This window comes from Danio rerio, chromosome 10, assembly GCF_049306965.1.
Source record: "Danio rerio strain Tuebingen ecotype United States chromosome 10, GRCz12tu, whole genome shotgun sequence".
Taxonomy (NCBI): Eukaryota; Metazoa; Chordata; class Actinopteri; order Cypriniformes; family Danionidae; genus Danio; species Danio rerio.
The window spans coordinates 24422454-24440289 of NC_133185.1; the positions used below are offsets into that span (position 1 = coordinate 24422454).

The following is a 17836-nucleotide window of genomic DNA, read 5'->3' on the forward strand; positions in this document are numbered from 1 at the left end:
TTCTGATTGTGTCTGAAAATAATTATTAATGTGGAAACAAAACAATATTTTGAATAAAATATGAAACAGTTATTAACATCTTTTTTAGGGAGGGAAATAGGTCTTTAAAAACATTATGTTAGTATACAGTTTCATTCATTCATTTTCTTTTCGGCTTAGTTCCTGTATCAATCTTAATTTATGCAGCGGATGCCCTTCCATCTGCAACCTGTCTCTGCGAAACATCCATACACACATTTACACTCATACACTACGGACAATTTAGCCTACCCAATTCTACAGTTTAAAAGTGTTATTATGTATATTATCATAAATTGTGTTTTCCTTTTCTTTTTTGTATTTAGATTCCCTCACGGGAGAACTTCTGATCAGTAATCTCTCCACAAGTCACACCGGTGTGTATTCCTGCGAGGTTTCCAATGCTGTAGGGAAAGAAAGCTGCCGACTAACCCTTCAAGCTGTAAAGCGTAAGTCAAGCGCATAAACACACTCCTCCGCTCATCACACGCTCATATCCTTCATTATCCTTTTTTTCTGAATCATCCACAGCTCCTAATAGAGCAGGAGTGATAACAGGCACTGTTGTTGGCTGTTTACTACTCATCATGATCGTCCTGCTCATTATCTGGCTCCTCGTATTCAGATGTAACTGGAATCGACAGGAGAAAGAGTTCTCGAATGAGATTAGGTGATATTAAGCATTCCATTTTCCTCTGTAAACGTCTTCCCATAATGCATGTTCCTGATTTAGAAGAATGGTCCTTGCTTTAGGTGTTTTAAAGAATTTCTTTAACATGTGGGCAAATGTTTTAAAATATGGCTATATTGTATGCTTTGAGGTGGCATTTAAAAAAAAATAAAACATTTTGAATATATATAAAGGGCTGTGCAGTGGCGGAGTGGGTAGTTTGCATGTTCTCCCTGTGTTCGCGTGGGTTTCCTCTGGGTGCTCCTGTTTAAATAGATGTCTAAAAGCATTTTTCCACAGCAAAGCCAGCACAGAAACCAATCCTTTGGCATACATTTTTTAAAATGTGTATTAAACAAACAAACAAAAAACCAAACAGCTAAAGCAAGGAATTCAATTAAGTTTATGTTTATTTCTATAGTGCTTTTACAGAGCAGATTGTGTCAAAGCAGGTTAACAAAGAAGTTCTAGTAAATTAAAGCAATGTCAGTTCAGTCTTCAGAATTGGAGTTTAGTTTAGTTCAGTTCCGTGTGGTTTAAATTTCACTGCTGAAGGTTCAAACATTAAAGAGCAAAACTATCGATGGGCAGCTCCACAAATCCCAAACCAAGCATGCCAGTGGCTACAGTGGCGAGGAACAAACTTCAAAAATAACATCAAAATTAACATTAAGAATATCATTAAACATTGATACAACTCCACCACCACGAGCAGTCTGACGAGCCTCATTCTTACATAAGAATCCTGAAGGTGTGGCTTCATTTAAACTAATATAGTCATTCTGTTTCAGACAGGTTTCAGTGAGATAGAGAGCATTAAGGTTATTGCCTGTTATTATTTCATTTACAGTTAAGTGCTTTAGGTGCTAGTGACCAGGGCCCAGTTTTTCAAAAGTAATCTACTAAGATTTTGGATAAGGGATTGGATTAAATCTTGAAAATGGGGTTTTCAAAAGAAAAAAACGGATTACATAATCGGATTAGATCACATAATCCAATCTTGGTTTTGATCCAGATCAAACCTTTAGTTTGGGGTTTTCAGACCTTTTTTGTAGGATTTGGATCACTTTGATCCAAAAAACCTGGATTAAACTGATCCCATCAGAAGGGTGGATTCAGCCTGGATTTCAAGCCCAAAATGTAATGAAAACTTACCAAATGTATCAAATAATACTATATTTGGAACATGCATTATCTTACAAGATATCCTATTTATTCATAAGGTTTTAATTGTTTTTGTTCATCCGTCAGGCTACAGTGATTAGGTAGGCTTTAACGTATTTAGCCTTTCAGTATAGGCCTACATCAAAGTAAAAAGAGTTTGGCCTCATAAAATAATCCCCCAAACAGCTTTCAAAATTGACCAAAAACAAAACATTTTATTCTGTCACTAATTGATATATATATTCATCACAATGGAAAATATATATATTTTTTATAATATGTATTAGTGATGCATGCAATGATTACATAATAACCACAAAAATGCAAAGAATGGCAATGACTCTTTTAACAATTGCAAAAAGAGACTGAAAGGGCAGAAGCACAGCTCATCTGGCAAAGGAACAACTGACTCTGGCCAAACTGCAGCAAACCAAGGCCAGACTTGAGATACGCCTCCTAAAGGCTATGCTCAGACAAGCTGGTCTCTCCTCATCAGATGAGGAAGTCTGAAATTATTGTGGAGTTTTTGACATTACATTTTTTTTATTCAATACATCTATATTAGAAACTTGTTATAAATATCCTTAGTGTACAGTGTTTGTGTTGTAGGTCTCAGATGTTTAGGAGATCAAGCTTTAAAAAATATCTATTTTAACTTTTTTGCAGTTTTTCTGGTTGATTCTTATTGGATTTTATTTCTAGAATACATAGTAAATTTACTTATTGATAATACGAGGAATAGACACAGTCTCTATTATTTAAAATTTTTTAAATAATAAATAAAAGTTTAGCAAAATGAATATATATTTAGTCAAATATTTAGCATATTTTTTTATTTTAGACAAAATAAATATTTTAATTCTTCTTTTTTGTTTAAAAATAATTAAATACATAGTATAATCAGTCAATTATTTAGCAAAGCATTGAAATGATTTTTGTCACACACACAAAAAAAAAATATATATATATATACATACTTTTCCATATGGACATATTTTCTGAATGGTAAGAAGGCATTTGGCTCTGAAACAGCTTTTCTGTTTCTTCTGTCCTTAAAGAGAGGACGCTCCTGCACCTGAGAGTCGCCCAAACAGCCGAGTCTCCAGCTTCCGCTCAGGTGTGGCCTACAGTCAGGTGGGACAAACACAAAATGAACATCCAACCTCCAGCAACACCAGCTACAGCACGGCAAAATATGACAGCAGATTTGGTTATGCTGTGTGAGAGACTGTAAGTCACAGTGGTATCGATGTGCAGCAGAGATGAAACAATATCAAGTGACTGTAGTAAAAATGTTAGCAAAAATGAACAAAACTGCCCCAAAAAATCTAGAAAAGGAGGTAAAACAACCCTGCAAATCTGTATGTTTGTCACAAGCAAAGTGAAATATTTGCTGTATTACATTTAGATCAATGCACATTGCATCAGATTTGTGTGTGTGTGCGTGTGTGTGTGTGCGCGCAGAGTTTTGAGCAGAAATTCTCTTATCTTATGAACATTAACAAGCAGATACAATGTAAGACATTCATTTATTGACTATAACTTGCTTGAGTTAAATGATTATTGGTTCTTGCATAACTTGTGCTGGACTAGCATCAATGACTGGTATGTTTTGTCTGTATAGCCAGAATATGACATTCCGTTTCACAAGGTACAAACTGTGTTTAAAATGTATTATATTAATCAACATTCATAATCATAGCTAAAGTGTAGTAACTAGACTTTTGGTCAAAATTGAGTTAAAGCCTAAAATGGATTAGTGACATCTGTTGAACTCTCCTGGTTCAATTTTATCCTGATTCAGAAAAAAAACAAGAGTGTCAAAATTGCAGTAACTACAAAACCCAAGCTGATGTAAAAAAAACAAAACAAAACATCTGAATGGCTGCAACCCTGCAATGTATAGCCATTATATATTATGCATAATTTATATTAGTCTTTTCAACAGAATGTTAATACATTTTCATTGAAATGTTTTTTGATTGTGCACTGACACAAATACATTTAATAATACATTTCATTCATATAGCTCCTATAAATGTACAAAAATGGAACTGAAAAGAAATACTATAGTACAAAATATAATGAAATGTTGCTATAAATTACCCTCAGGCATCTAAGAGTTACAGCATGTGACTTTTTTTTCTTAATGAATTGTCGGGAGCCATTTATTTCAATTAAGTTTTGTCTGTGTATGTTTTTTTAAACTCTGAAAGTGCGTTAGCCATTGCCTTGTCCGCAGTTTTGGCTACAAATAATTTTTAATCTTCTGTTGAAGAAACACTTCAACAGTCTCTTAAATGGATTTTAATGGAATTACCTTTTTGACTATAAAATGCTTTGCATTCAGTCATGTTGCAATATAATGTATGAAATCAAAATGTGTTTGTAAATGTAATTATTTTCTAATGTGATAAGGATTCATATGAGTGAAGCATACATTATGAATTAAATTACGCAGAACCAGATACTGATCATATCAGGTAATATTAGTAGCTTTTTAAAAAGGCCTAATGGTAATATTTGTTTGTGAGGAGAGCCTTAAATGTTGACGTTTTTTTAAACATGATGTAACTTCATTTATATTATTTCCCATGAGATTTAAAGGTTTATGTGATGACTGAAAACGAACTTTGTGTTTTGTTGTTTTTAAACAATGTCTGCTATGCTTTTTTTTTATTAGGGTTTTTTGTACAAGAACAAAGTTTGGATGGATTTGTGTGTGACTATGAAATAATTAGTTGTTTTCTTCAGCATTTCTGGAACTAATATTTGCTGATGTTATACTGATAGGTTGAATTTTTATGAATTGTAATAAAAAATGAAGAAAACGTGTGGGTGACATAAATAGTAACATTTTTTTAACATAAAGATGTGGGTAACATTTTTAATATGTTGCTGACAATATGTCTTTACTGCCTTCTCAAATACAGTAGTTGGGGCAAACACAAGACATCACATTTTGTAGCATCAAATAGAATAAATGAAAACAGGCTAATTTATATTTAAAGAAAGCTAAATAAATCATGCAAATAAGCTGATGATTTTGTTAAACTTAAATATAAAATTAAAAGTGAAATAATGTTAAACTGTCATGAATTGTAAATGAAATTTATGTAAAATTGAGTCAACAGGCTTATTCTGAATGAGTGGAAAAGTATACAGATTAAAAACAACAATTAGAAACCTACATAGGGTGTGCACCTTTAATATGACATTAAATGATTATTGATGATTAAATAAGGCTATATTTTATGTAAACCTCTACTACATTTAAAATATTTTAGTAACTTGTCTGTGTCATAATTAAAGTTTACATTTTGTTTGTAATATTTTTACATGGACCTAATGCACAAATATGATCTAAAAGGTAAACATTAATACTTACAAAATCTGAAATAAATATTTTACATTGTTATTCTAATGATTGATTACATTATATCTAGAAACACACATAAATACAGCATTCACTACTTTACTTTAGAGGGCGTCCGTGTCCACTGCGTCGATTTTGCAGAGCGGAGGGGGGAGAAAAACACGTAGCTCCTAGTGCGCATGTGCATTTGTGCTTTCACACTTTAGCTTGCAGTAGTGATTTTTGTGTAGTGTAGTCATCATGAAGGCTCTTAGGGGAATGGTGAGCGGAGCCGTGAGCGAAATATCATCTTCTCTTACTGGGACTAAACAGGTCGCCGTTCGGGAAAATGTCCTTGCCGTGACTCGTGACTACATTTCTCAGCCGAGATTAAGTGAGTGTACAGTGCTGACTATGAAGGGCCCTTACAAACAGAAGCCCCTCTTAGCGATCAAATGATGTGTAACTCCGCAACGATTGAATGACGTGCTCTGGATTTACGACTGCATTTCATTAACATCCTCGTAGTTATTCCTAACTGCAGACGTTTACTGTTTAATTTGTAAGATGTCTGATATTGTACATCAGTTTATGCAGTCAGGTGAATTGATAAATTAGATGGCACGTTCCCTGCTTTCTATATATTTTTTTCCTTCTAATTAGATTATAATTATATATATTTAATTATTGCCCTTTCGACATATATGATGCCGATAAATCAACACAGATGTAGGTTTTAGGTTTGTGCATATATGATGTGTATCGTGATGATGTGATGGCAAGCTGTTTTAACATTAAGACTATTGTTGACTATTGTGTTATTATGTCTTTAGTTGTTTTAAGTTCATTCCCTGCTAAAAACACAGCTTAAACCAGCTTTGGCTGGTTTTAGCTGGTTGACCAGCCTGGTTTTAGAGCGGTTTTGGCCGTTTCTAGGCTGGTTTCAGACATTTCCAGGTCTTAGCCTAGCCAGTTTGGTCAAGCTGGTTTTAGCTGGTAATTTCACAGCCTGATCATTTAGGACAAGACTGGTTGGAAACCAGCATAAAAATGGCCAAAACCCCTCTAAAACCAGGCTGGTTGATCTGGATTAAGCTGTTTTTTTAGCAGGGTAAGCACAGAATTCATAAAAATGTTTTTTTGTTTTTTTAATACACCTGATATAAATACTAGAAATTATTATAATGTGTGATAGTTTGATTCTAATATCTAAGATTTAAAGGGGCACTTCATTCAACAATGAAATATCTGTCATCATTTACTCCTATCATATCTTCTAATTGTTAAGTACCTAGTTGACTTTCTTTATTTTGTTAAACACAGAATAATATTTTGATGAGTTATGGTTAATGGTACTTATTAGTTTCCATATTTTTCTTACTATGGAAGTCAATGGTTATCATCAGCCATCCAATTTTCAATCACTTTGATGTAATTTATTAGCCAACAGGCTCTGAAGCAATGACAAAACATACGTTAAAGGTATATTCATCCCTATATCCATCATCTCTCATAGCCACCAGTATGAATTATTGATTTTGATTACATAATTTTTTACTTTTTTAACGTATTTATCAATTATCCTATTCAATCGAATGCTATCTAGAATCTGAAGTATCCCTCCCCTTACACTGTATAGTTCACCAAAGCTGTTTTGCTTTTAAGCCAAGTTCTTAGTATATTTTATTATGCCCTATATGTAGCAGATAAATGATTCAGATGGTTATTTTTATTTTTTTTTTTCCCCACTGTGAATGAAGTCTTTTGAGTGCCACTTGATTCACAGCAGTCCACACAATATCTGCATTGGTTGAGCTGTGATGTAAATTAACTACTGTTGGCTATTTAAGCAAAGGGGATTGGCTGTTTCATCTCCCACCTTGTTTTCCCGTTTCAGTTGAAATTACGTCAACACATTGAATAACAAGGCACTTTAGGAGACCTTTAAATGAATTTTTGACTTGTATGGCATAATGTTAAATTGGCCTGCCATAAATGGGCAGCATCATCAGCTGCACAGATTACCTCACAACATGATGTACCTGAAAACCATGGCCTTTCTTTTTCTCATTCAGACCATCTCTGTTTTTCATTTCTGTTATTCATGTTTTATACATTATAAATGACATTCTCATTCTGTTTGTTTATTTTTTCCTTTTAAGACACTTTCACGTGATGTCGTATTTTATCAGGTGATACGTTTCATTTTTTTACTGTATTATTTTTTTGTAATGTTTACTTATTTTTGCTATGTCATTAAGAGAGACAAACAAACTGTTGGGTTGGTTAAGTTGTGTTTGTTATTGGAATTAAACTGTAAAAGCTCTCTTGTGACTTTAATGTTTATTGTGTGCACAGCATATAAAACTGTGGCTGGTGTTAATGGACCCCTGGTGATTTTGGATCAAGTGAAGGTATTACTTGTAGATTATTATACCGATCTCTGTACTGCACATGGCTAATGTTATATGTTTGAATATTATTTTGTTTTAGAGATCCATCAAAATGTACCATCATCATTTTCTGACAACTTATTGGCTCTTGGACTAGGACTGGGCCAATAAATGAGATTCTATGCAACAAGGGGTATTTATAAATGTGTTGATATTAGGGATGTACCAAACCAACACGAAAATGTATCAGCCGAAAATATGTTATGTCTTTTAATGGACCCTCTAATTTTTGTGGCTTCAGTCGTTGTTGGGGTATTTTTTTAAAACAGAAAACATTAACAACTGATATCGAAATGTATACATATCGTTATTGTTCAATATGGAAAATAATTATCGAGACTGCATTTCTGCCATAAAGCCCAGCCCTATCTTGGACCCTTTGGTATAAAATTCTTGTGAGTTTTTGTTAATATACACATTTATAAAGCACACAAGTTTTAGTACTGCATGTTGCAGAACAAGTGTCTACAGCTTTTCCAATTACTTTAACTACTTACATATACTATTTAACTTATATTATTGTGTTCCAAATGCACATTAATAGGCATATTTCCTAAAGTTAAGCATCAGAATATCAGATTGAATATTGCCAAACAAAATTTACTTTCAACATTTTTTTTACATAATCATAGTTTATTCGCTGTATTAGAAAATGGTAATGTCATGTGACAAAAAAATTTGAGTTAAATGGCATCAGAACAAATTGTTTTTAATAATGCTTTCGGTATGTAATCCAGTAAAGCAAAAATAATGCAAATATAATTCAATATTTACACAACTATCAATAACTTGTTTGGCCTCAATTTCTGCCTGTAGTCTCTACTGTCAACCAACTTCATGAAAACCTGAACTGTAATATTTTCCCAGTCTCACTGCTTTTACTCCACAGTATGAAAAAAATGGGTATATTAAATCACAATTTACTTTATTTTGCTACCCTCACAGAATATGATGTCTTGCAGCCACTAGTAAGGAAGAAAGAAACATAAAAGAATAAAGTAATATGTATTATTTTTATCTGCTATCTAAATAATTTTTGGTTTGACCAGCACCTCAATATAGCTGTTATTGTTGGTAGTTTCATTTTATTTTTATTTGTGATTTTTTTTTTGATGTACAGATCATATTGTTGAATTATTGCATACATGTAACTAGTGTATTAACTGTTATTACTCAAGTTTTAAATGACCAATTGACATTTTGCATTATAGATAGATAGATAGATAGACAGACGGACGGACGGACGGACAGGCAGGCAGGCAGGCAGGCAGGCAGACAGACAGACAGACAGATAGATAGATAGATAGATACAGGCATATCAGTAAATTACTAAAAAGTCCATTCAGTGTGTCATTGTAATCATTCTCTTGTAAGCATGTTTGATTGGTAAGTACTGAATTATGGTTATGTCTCTGATATGATGTTATGCGGCTGTAATATTTGTGTTTGTGGTTCAGTTTCCCAGGTATGCTGAGATCGTCCATCTCACTCTCCCTGATGGCACTAAGAGGAGTGGACAAGTGCTGGAGGTCACAGGCTCCAAAGCTGTGGTTCAGGTCAGGAAATGAAATCTGAAGTGTGTGCATTTTTGTTTTTCGTCTTTTTTGATCACAATTGTCCCTCATTATTTCATTTATAGGTGTTTGAGGGAACATCTGGTATTGATGCCAAAAAAACGACCTGCGAATTTACAGGGGACATTTTGCGCACACCTGTGTCTGAGGACATGCTGGGTGAGATTTAGAAAAAAACATACTGAAGCCAGGTGATTTATTTTTTTGTGCATTTGCTAAAACTTGTCTTTTTCAGGTCGTGTTTTCAATGGATCAGGAAAGCCAATTGATCGAGGACCTGCGGTGCTGGCAGAGGACTACTTAGACATTATGGGTACAAATCAATGAGTCTTTCTCAAAGGGTATTCTCCTAAAGTGACATTTTCTGTTAATATACTTAGACTAAATTATTCGAAGTAAAAGATTAAAGATGATTTTTAGCTAAAATGCAAGTCCATAGTTAATGGAAATTTAAGTGTCCAAAAAAAAAACACTTGGGATAAGCAAAATTAACACCTTCTTAAAAAGGCATCAAGGTATTGTATAATCTTTTCGATTGAATCATCCTTTTAAGCTAATACAATCACAGGTTGTCATCAGTAATTTTTTTTGAGAATTGAAGAAATGTATACTATCCAATTTCCCCCTGCTTTCTGTAGGACAGCCAATTAATCCTCAGTGTCGTATTTATCCTGAGGAAATGATCCAAACTGGCATTTCTGCCATTGATGGCATGAACAGTATTGCCAGAGGCCAAAAAATTCCCATTTTCTCTGCAGCTGGTCTACCACACAATGAGGTGAGAGCGGTGTCCATCTTTATAATATTGCAGTAATTTCAACATGACAAATTTGGGCTTTTACATCTCAAACATAAAAATAATTGTAATCTGGTATATACATACATTTACCTTTTGTGAATGTCAAAATATGGGTGAGAAAAAATTACATATTATTTAATGCGTTTAATGTTTTATATAATATAGATATGTCTATGTAAAGTGATCATACAAAATTGTATTAAATTTTAAACGATTAAACACTTTTGGTAAATGGGTTAAACCTGTTTTTTTTTTTTTTTGTTCATTTGTTTGTTTTTTAGATTTCAAATTAAATTAGTATTTTGGTGCTTGTACTCTGATACTTAAATATAGTATTTTGATATGTCATCAGATGTTTCTTGTTCTAAATATACATGGCAAGAGTATGTAAACTCTTAAAAGAAATTACATTATCAGGTGTCTTGTTTAAATTAATGTATAAATAAATTGTATTGAGCACAAACATTTGAATGTTAAAATAGCAAACTCTCATTTTAACACAAAAAATTGTGGATCATACTCCAATACCTTTAAATTGAATCAAATGCCTTAAATCTAATGTAGTTACCTACAATAATAACTTTTTTGCTTGTTTGCTGTTTCTCCAGATTGCTGCACAGATCTGTCGCCAGGCAGGTTTGGTAAAGAAGTCTAAAGATGTGATGGATTACAGTGAGGATAACTTTGCCATTGTGTTTGCTGCCATGGGGGTGAGGGGCACATGTGAATTAAAATCTAAGCAGTCTATGGGTGTTTACACTTGTCATATTTGGTTTATTTAAACCAATTATGAGTCTCTGTCTATTTTCAAACTATTTCTTGTGCAGTTTGACTGAAAAATATGAGGGAAACACTGAACAAGGACATCTAAATGAACCAGAAACAACACACAATTCCTTAAGAACCTTAAAAAGGACATTAATTATAATATGTTGGTTGTAACCCTGATTAACCCAGCGCAATCAAAGGTGATTTTCATGCACATTTTGTCAGTAAAGCCAGTTCTGTAATTGGCCATAAATGTGCTTTCAGATGGAGTAGCATTCATTCTGCAATGTAGTGCTTTGTGTTGCTGCTATATCTGAAAGTACAGAAAAATACCATATTTAATAGCTAGGTTTACTAAAAACTAAATTTTTTCACAGTCACGTGATTATTAATCATGTTGAATCAATAAAACAGTTAAAGCCACAGTTTGATTTCCTTTGACTCTTTTTTTTATTTATTTATTTATTTTTTATTTTGTGACACATTTGCAGTTTGCAGCACATTCTGGCTTTTGGAGGAGATTTACTAGTGATCACAGAGCCATGCTTCCCTGACAAGATGTGCATGACATTTGTAACTTTTTCTAAATTGCAATTTCGATTTATGATTTATTGTGCAGCCGTTTTGATGTTGCCAATTACAGTTTAACTCAGGCATCAGAATAATCTTGCAACAAATCGATCTATGATGGAGGAATTTCTGGCAGCGGTTTAACTGCCTTACACATTTCTGAAGTTTATCATGATTTCTCAACTGCTACAAATATACATACTACCTGCAAAGTTAGATCAGTTTTAAATGTTTGAAATGTTCTGTTGCAAAATATGCATAATAGAATTATTTTCTGTATGTTAAAGTTTGATTGACATTGTGAATGCTGGATATTACGCAGGACTAATTGTGTCATTTTATTTATTTTGGTCCAGACCAAACCAACAATACCAAACTTCAACTGTGAACACAACCTAAATGTATACATTCATACTAGTGGGATATCTAACTGACATTATTTGTATCTTTAGGTCAACATGGAGACTGCAAGATTTTTTAAATCAGACTTTGAAGAGAACGGGTCAATGGACAATGTGTGCCTTTTTTTAAATCTGGCCAATGATCCCACGTAAGTATCCTCTCAGACATTCCTGACAGACATGCAATAGTTCACCCTAAAGTGAAATTCTGTCATCATTTACTCACCCTCATGTTCTTCCACATATATAATATAAAGCCTTTAAGATAAATCGTTATCTTTAAAAACATAAATCGTTTTTAAAATTATCAAAGGTTTAATCCTAAGGAGTCAAAAATGTAATTAATTAAATATAGAGCAATCAGTACAATCTGACTTTAAAAGTATAGTTCACCCAAAAATTTAAATCTACTCACTATTTACTCACACTGAAGAACAAAATACCCATAGTGGGAAAAACAAATACTCTAAAAGTCAATGGTTTCCAGCTTTTAAAAAAAAAATCTTCATTTGTTTTAAACAGAAGAAAGAGGGTCAAATTCATTTTGGGGTGCATTATCTCTTTAAGGACAGAAAGATTTGAAAATAATGACAACATTTTTGGAAAGATAAACCAAAATGTTGAGTTTTCTTTTGCAGGATTGAACGTATCATCACCCCTCGCCTTGCACTTACCTCAGCTGAGTTCCTGGCTTACCAGTGTGAAAAACACGTGCTGGTCATATTGACTGACATGAGCTCTTATGCCGAGGCCTTACGTGAGGTACATTATAATGTTAATTGACAGACATTCAGATTAACATTAAACTCATTATTATCTATTCATTTTTGTGGTCATCTTAAAGGTGTCTGCTGCTAGAGAAGAGGTTCCCGGTCGACGTGGATTTCCAGGTTACATGTACACAGATCTGGCTACAATATATGAGAGGGCTGGACGTGTGGAAGGACGCAATGGATCCATCACTCAAATCCCAATCCTCACTATGCCCAATGATGGTTGGCAAACTTCTACCTACTCAACTTTTAATTTTTATTTACAGAAATAGTTTACTAAGCCGGGACTATGCCGAAGAAAAATGATTGAATGAATGAATGAATGAATAATGGTTTAAATTTTTATAAGTTTATTAAAATTTGTATAAGATTCTTTCAATTTTTTAGGAGTTTATGAGTTTCTTTCTGCCGTTAAACACAAAAGAAAATATTTTAAAAACTGCTGGAAGCTATTGACTTTTGTAGTATTTGTTTTTCCTACTTTGGAATGCTTTCAGGTTTTCAGCTTTCTTCATAATATCTTCTTTTGTGATCGACAGAATATAGAAACTCATAAAGGTTTGGAAGCACTTGAGGTTAAGGAAACAGTGGTACATTTTCATTTTGGGATCTTTAAGCTCACAGTATACATGAAGCTTTTCAAAGCATACTTCATTTTCATAGTATGCATGAACACAGGCCATAGAAAGAATTATTCTCGTCCAGTGTCTGGGCTTTTGGTCTCTAAAAGTTATAAGCAAGACAGATGTCTTTGTACTTATTTGATATACATTTGTAGATGTCTGTTAATTCCCTCACAAAAGTGCTCAACAATAGTTTTTGCTTGCTTTTGTTATCTTCTGTAGATTAGCTTTCATAAATATTGTTTACTTCATTTCTTATTTTTGGCCACAACAAGAAATTACATTATCAGCACAGTTCTCATGCCATAGTGTACTAGTAAAACAGTAAAAACAACAACTTCTGGACTTATATAATCATAACTGGTTTACTTGCCTATTTAATATTTGCAGATATTACTCATCCTATTCCTGATTTAACTGGCTATATCACTGAAGGTCAAATTTATGTGGATAGACAGCTTCATAACAGACAGGTGAGTTATGGATACAAGCTTAAAGTTTGTACTTTTAAAGCTATAATTACACTTTATCTGACTGCATCTCTTTTGATGTTTTCTAACTATTATTGATCATATTATGCAGATTTATCCTCCCATCAATGTACTACCCTCTTTGTCTCGATTGATGAAATCAGCCATTGGTGAGGGAATGACACGTAAAGACCACTCGGATGTCTCTAATCAGCTTGTAAGTATGGCAGTATGGGAAATGTTTTACAGTATCCCTTTTAGTTTTGTTAATATTTATTATTATCTTTTTTCTTTCCCGAAGAAGTCGATTGTACTCCAAATGCAGATTTTTCAAAAGCAACAATACAGTAAAAGTCAAATCCATTGTATTTTTAAAAAGGTCATTATATTCTGTGATGACAGCTGAATTTTCAACAGTCATTAGTTCAGTCTTTTGTGAATTGATACTTTAGAATTCATAATTTGCACTTCAAGAAGAGGTTACAGAGGCCAGGGAGTGAAGTGCTGTGCAGGTAAACCTTGCTTCTCTGACTTATTAAAGGTGCAACAGACGCTAGAAGCCATAATCTTTAGCCTCCATATTAGAGCAACCTTATCCCATGCAGAGAGTCGCTAGTTCGATCCCAGCTTGGAGTGGGTTGGGTGGTGTAGAACTGGCGGGGTTACAGAAGCATTCTGCGTTAGAAGTTTTTATTATCAGTTTTGAGCAAGTGAATGCATCCCTGCTGAATAGCAGTGCTGAATCGCCACAGCTATATCACCCTGCAGCCCAAGACTGGTTACTCACTGAAGCTAAGCAGGGCTGAGCCTGGTCAGTACCTGGATGGGAGACCACATGGGAAAACTAGGTTGATGTTGGAAGTGGTGTTAGTGAGGCCAGCTCAACCTGTGGTCTGTGTGAGTCCTAATGCCCCAGTATAGTGAAGGGGACACTATACTTTTTGTGAGCGCTGCCTTTTGGATCACAACAAGGTCCTGACTCTCTGTGGTCATTAAATATCCCATGGCACTTCTCGTAAAGAGTAGGGGTATAATATCCCCAAATTCCGTCCATCCATCACTGATCATGGCCTTCTAATCATCCCCATCCACCAAATTTGCTGTATCATTATCTCTCCACTCCATCAAAAGCTGATGTGTGATCCTTGTGTGTGTTTTTTTTTTATTTATTTATTTTTATCTAGATTTCTTTATCTTTATTGTTTGTGACCCAGGTTCTGCTCTTTTTTTTTTACAGTATGCTTGCTATGCTATTGGGAAAGATGTGCAGGCAATGAAGGCTGTGGTTGGAGAAGAAGCACTGACATCAGATGACTTGTTGTACTTGGAGTTCTTACAGAAATTTGAGAGGAACTTTATTTCCCAGGGTAAGTAACAATGGTAGGGTACACATGGAATTGTGCAGAAAACAAAGTTAAATACAAGCTAAACAAATCCTAACTCTCACGGCTTCTGATGATTCATTGAGGTTCTATAAAGTAAAATAATTAGTCTGTGCAGGAAACTGAAGATTATTTAATAAAACATGCATTCATCAATTTCCTTATTTATTATAAAGGTACAAGCTCAAATTTGACTGAGCCTGAGACATTATGCAACAAGAAGAGTTCTATATACATGTCATCAGGAGCCACTGTTTTTGTATTGTATTTATTTTAAATCTTTTTTTTTTTTAATTTTATTTCAGCAGTGACAACCACATTAAAGACATAAAAGTTTCACATTTATGGTTGAAAACATTGTCATGTAAACAGCTCCTTAAAAAGCACTATCAAACTACGCCTATATTTGTTGTGAATATGCTTTAAAAATGACACACTGTACTTTTAAATATAAGAATAAATGAATTCTGTAAAATTCTGTTCAGTATGTGTAAAAAACATGAATCGTTCCAGAAATTGTGATGATTTTCCTTCTTTTTTTTATTAACAAATGTTATGACTTGCAACATTCCCAGTGATGCGGAAGGGCGTCCGCTGCGTAAAAACAGATGCTGGATAAGTTGGCGGTTCAATCCGCTGTGGCAACCCCAGATTACTTAAGGGACTGAGCTGAAAAGAAAATGAATAAATGATTTGCAACAGAAGTGAAGTTTCACAAACTAATTTCGAGAGGAGCACGTGACATGATTGTGCACTGCTGGCCACTCATCTGTAATCAGTAATAATCCAATCAGAATGATCCTAGCTTAATATAAATAGATCACTTTCTCCTTATTGCTCTATCTTCGTTTTGGAAGAATCCCCCTTTCCACCCCATCTCCTCCTTTTTCTCCCTTTCTAAAGGGGGGGGTGATCGAGACCTACCTGATCTCGGATCCCATGATATGCTTATTGACCAGGCGGGAGCCCTGGGCTCAAATATCTCCGAGCTCAGGGTTCTCTCTCGGGACAGCATGCCAAACCTGCTATAAATGCCCAGCATATCTAAGTGGGAACTCTTGAAGTGCCATATGACGTTAGCCATACTTGAGCCAAGTATGTTTTGTGCCACAGGTGCATATGAGAACCGGACTGTGTTTGAGACGTTGGACATTGGCTGGCAGCTCCTGCGAATCTTCCCCAAGGAGATGCTGAAGAGGATTCCTCAGAGCACTCTGGCTGAGTTTTACCCCCGAGACTCCAAACATTAGTCTTACTTCCTTGTTCATTCACTTTGTCTCTCAATCAACCGTGAATCTGTCATCTACACTTCTAGATGTTTCTCAGTCTCTGAAATCAAGTAAACACAGCCTAGATTGGTGGAATACAAAGCTGTTTTTCATTGCTGCTCTGAGTATTTGCTTATTATGTAAGTGTTGCTAAATAGTGAAGCCAATGTAGTATGAATAGTGTCGCTACACTTCTGTGTGGATGTTTTTTTTGTGTGTGGCTCAGTGTGACAACAGTGTGGTAAAGGCCAGACAGAGTTTACACTTTAGAGCAAGTGGCTACTAGTGTGTATTACAAAACAATCTGTTTCTTTATTTCAGAAGTGCTAAGATTATAGATTAATGTATTGTATGGATTTGTACTTATTACAATCTTTTCACTGTATATTTAAAAGAGAAAATGTTCTATAAATGATGAAGAGTTGCCAGATGTTCATTAAAATGCATAAACTGCAGTGGCCATATCAATTTAGGAGCAGTTGTTTACTATAGCAAGAGGAAAGCCAAACACTGAGCAATTTATTTTTGTTCATTTTTTTTCTCACATTATTTTATGAGTTGTATCGAAAAGTGTGATGTATGGTTGTGGCAATATATTTATTTATTATTTATTTTGGTGCAATAAATGTATGTACTGTGTAAAGTGTGCTATATTATGTTCATAAAGAAGTGATTGACCTCATAATGCATGAAAACTATAAAAAATATGTATGTGACCACTTGCTTCGTGAAATAAACATTGATGTGGTGTAATTTATTCCTATTTATGACAGTAATTAAATATAATACTGCGACAATGCACTTCTACATCACTACACTGTTGTACTGATTATTTACAGTATATTGCAAAGCACAGCACTGGGTTTATTCTTGATAATTGTGAAAAAGTCTTTTGCTTAAACATTCATGCAAAAATTTACACTCGATCCTATATACTTTCTGCTTCATACACTAGTAAATGTCAATTTGCAATTATACTGGCTCTTGCTGTGAGGAATAAATGCAGAGGAGGAATTAATTTGCTTCGCACATTGACGAAGGCTTTGAGCCTAAAAGTTTGTGTCTTTTCCCAGCACATAATTTAAAATTAAATGAAATAAGAAGACTGCTCTCATCAGTGTAAATCATAATTTCTTAAATTAAGCGATTTAATAAATTGACTGACCAAAATCTAAGATAAAGTAATGGAAAATTACAGTCTGAACGGCGTTGCTTTAGTACCCTTTTTTAAATTGTGTCTGAGGAAATGATCAATAGACTTTTCTTCTTTTGCCATGTACTGTTAGATCATTTTACACTTGTCTACAAATGTGTAATTTATGGTTGTTTATTAGGATGTATTTGGTGCCAAGAATGCAATATCAAGTGATATGTATTGAATGAAAACTATATAAAATATGTTACATATGGTTTGTTGTGGGCAAATGAATAATGCTCAAAATACTAGTAAACAAATATACAATACAACGTATAATCCAGCAAAATTGAAACATTAGGCAATAAAAAAAAATATATAAAAATGATTCATTTACTTATTTACTCTTTAAT

At 34.0% G+C, this 17836-nt stretch overlaps 2 protein-coding genes across 5 annotated transcripts in view; both read left to right on the plus strand.

Moving 5' to 3' along the window:
- Window positions 1-4687, plus strand: part of vsig8a (V-set and immunoglobulin domain containing 8a) — a 21788-nt gene extending 17101 nt beyond the window's left edge. For both annotated transcript variants that reach the window (NM_001328510.1, NM_001017805.2), the window contains 3 exon segments: window positions 345-467; window positions 550-688; window positions 2911-4687. In NM_001328510.1, the coding sequence (NP_001315439.1) occupies window positions 345-467; window positions 550-688; window positions 2911-3076 (428 nt within the window). In that variant the 3' untranslated portion in view covers window positions 3077-4687.
- Window positions 2911-17046, plus strand: atp6v1b2 (ATPase H+ transporting V1 subunit B2). Of its 3 annotated transcripts, none has more exons than XM_073913606.1 (15): window positions 2911-3082; window positions 7370-7399; window positions 7566-7621; window positions 9118-9216; window positions 9300-9393; window positions 9470-9547; window positions 9873-10012; window positions 10642-10743; window positions 11824-11921; window positions 12411-12534; window positions 12617-12767; window positions 13559-13641; window positions 13751-13855; window positions 14876-15005; window positions 16134-17045. In XM_073913606.1, the coding sequence occupies exons 5-15, from the start codon at window positions 9387-9389 to the stop codon at window positions 16268-16270; spliced, it is 1155 nt and encodes a 384-aa protein (XP_073769707.1). In that variant the 5' UTR covers window positions 2911-3082; window positions 7370-7399; window positions 7566-7621; window positions 9118-9216; window positions 9300-9386; the 3' UTR covers window positions 16271-17045.
- Window positions 17047-17836: the final 790 nt, after the last annotated feature.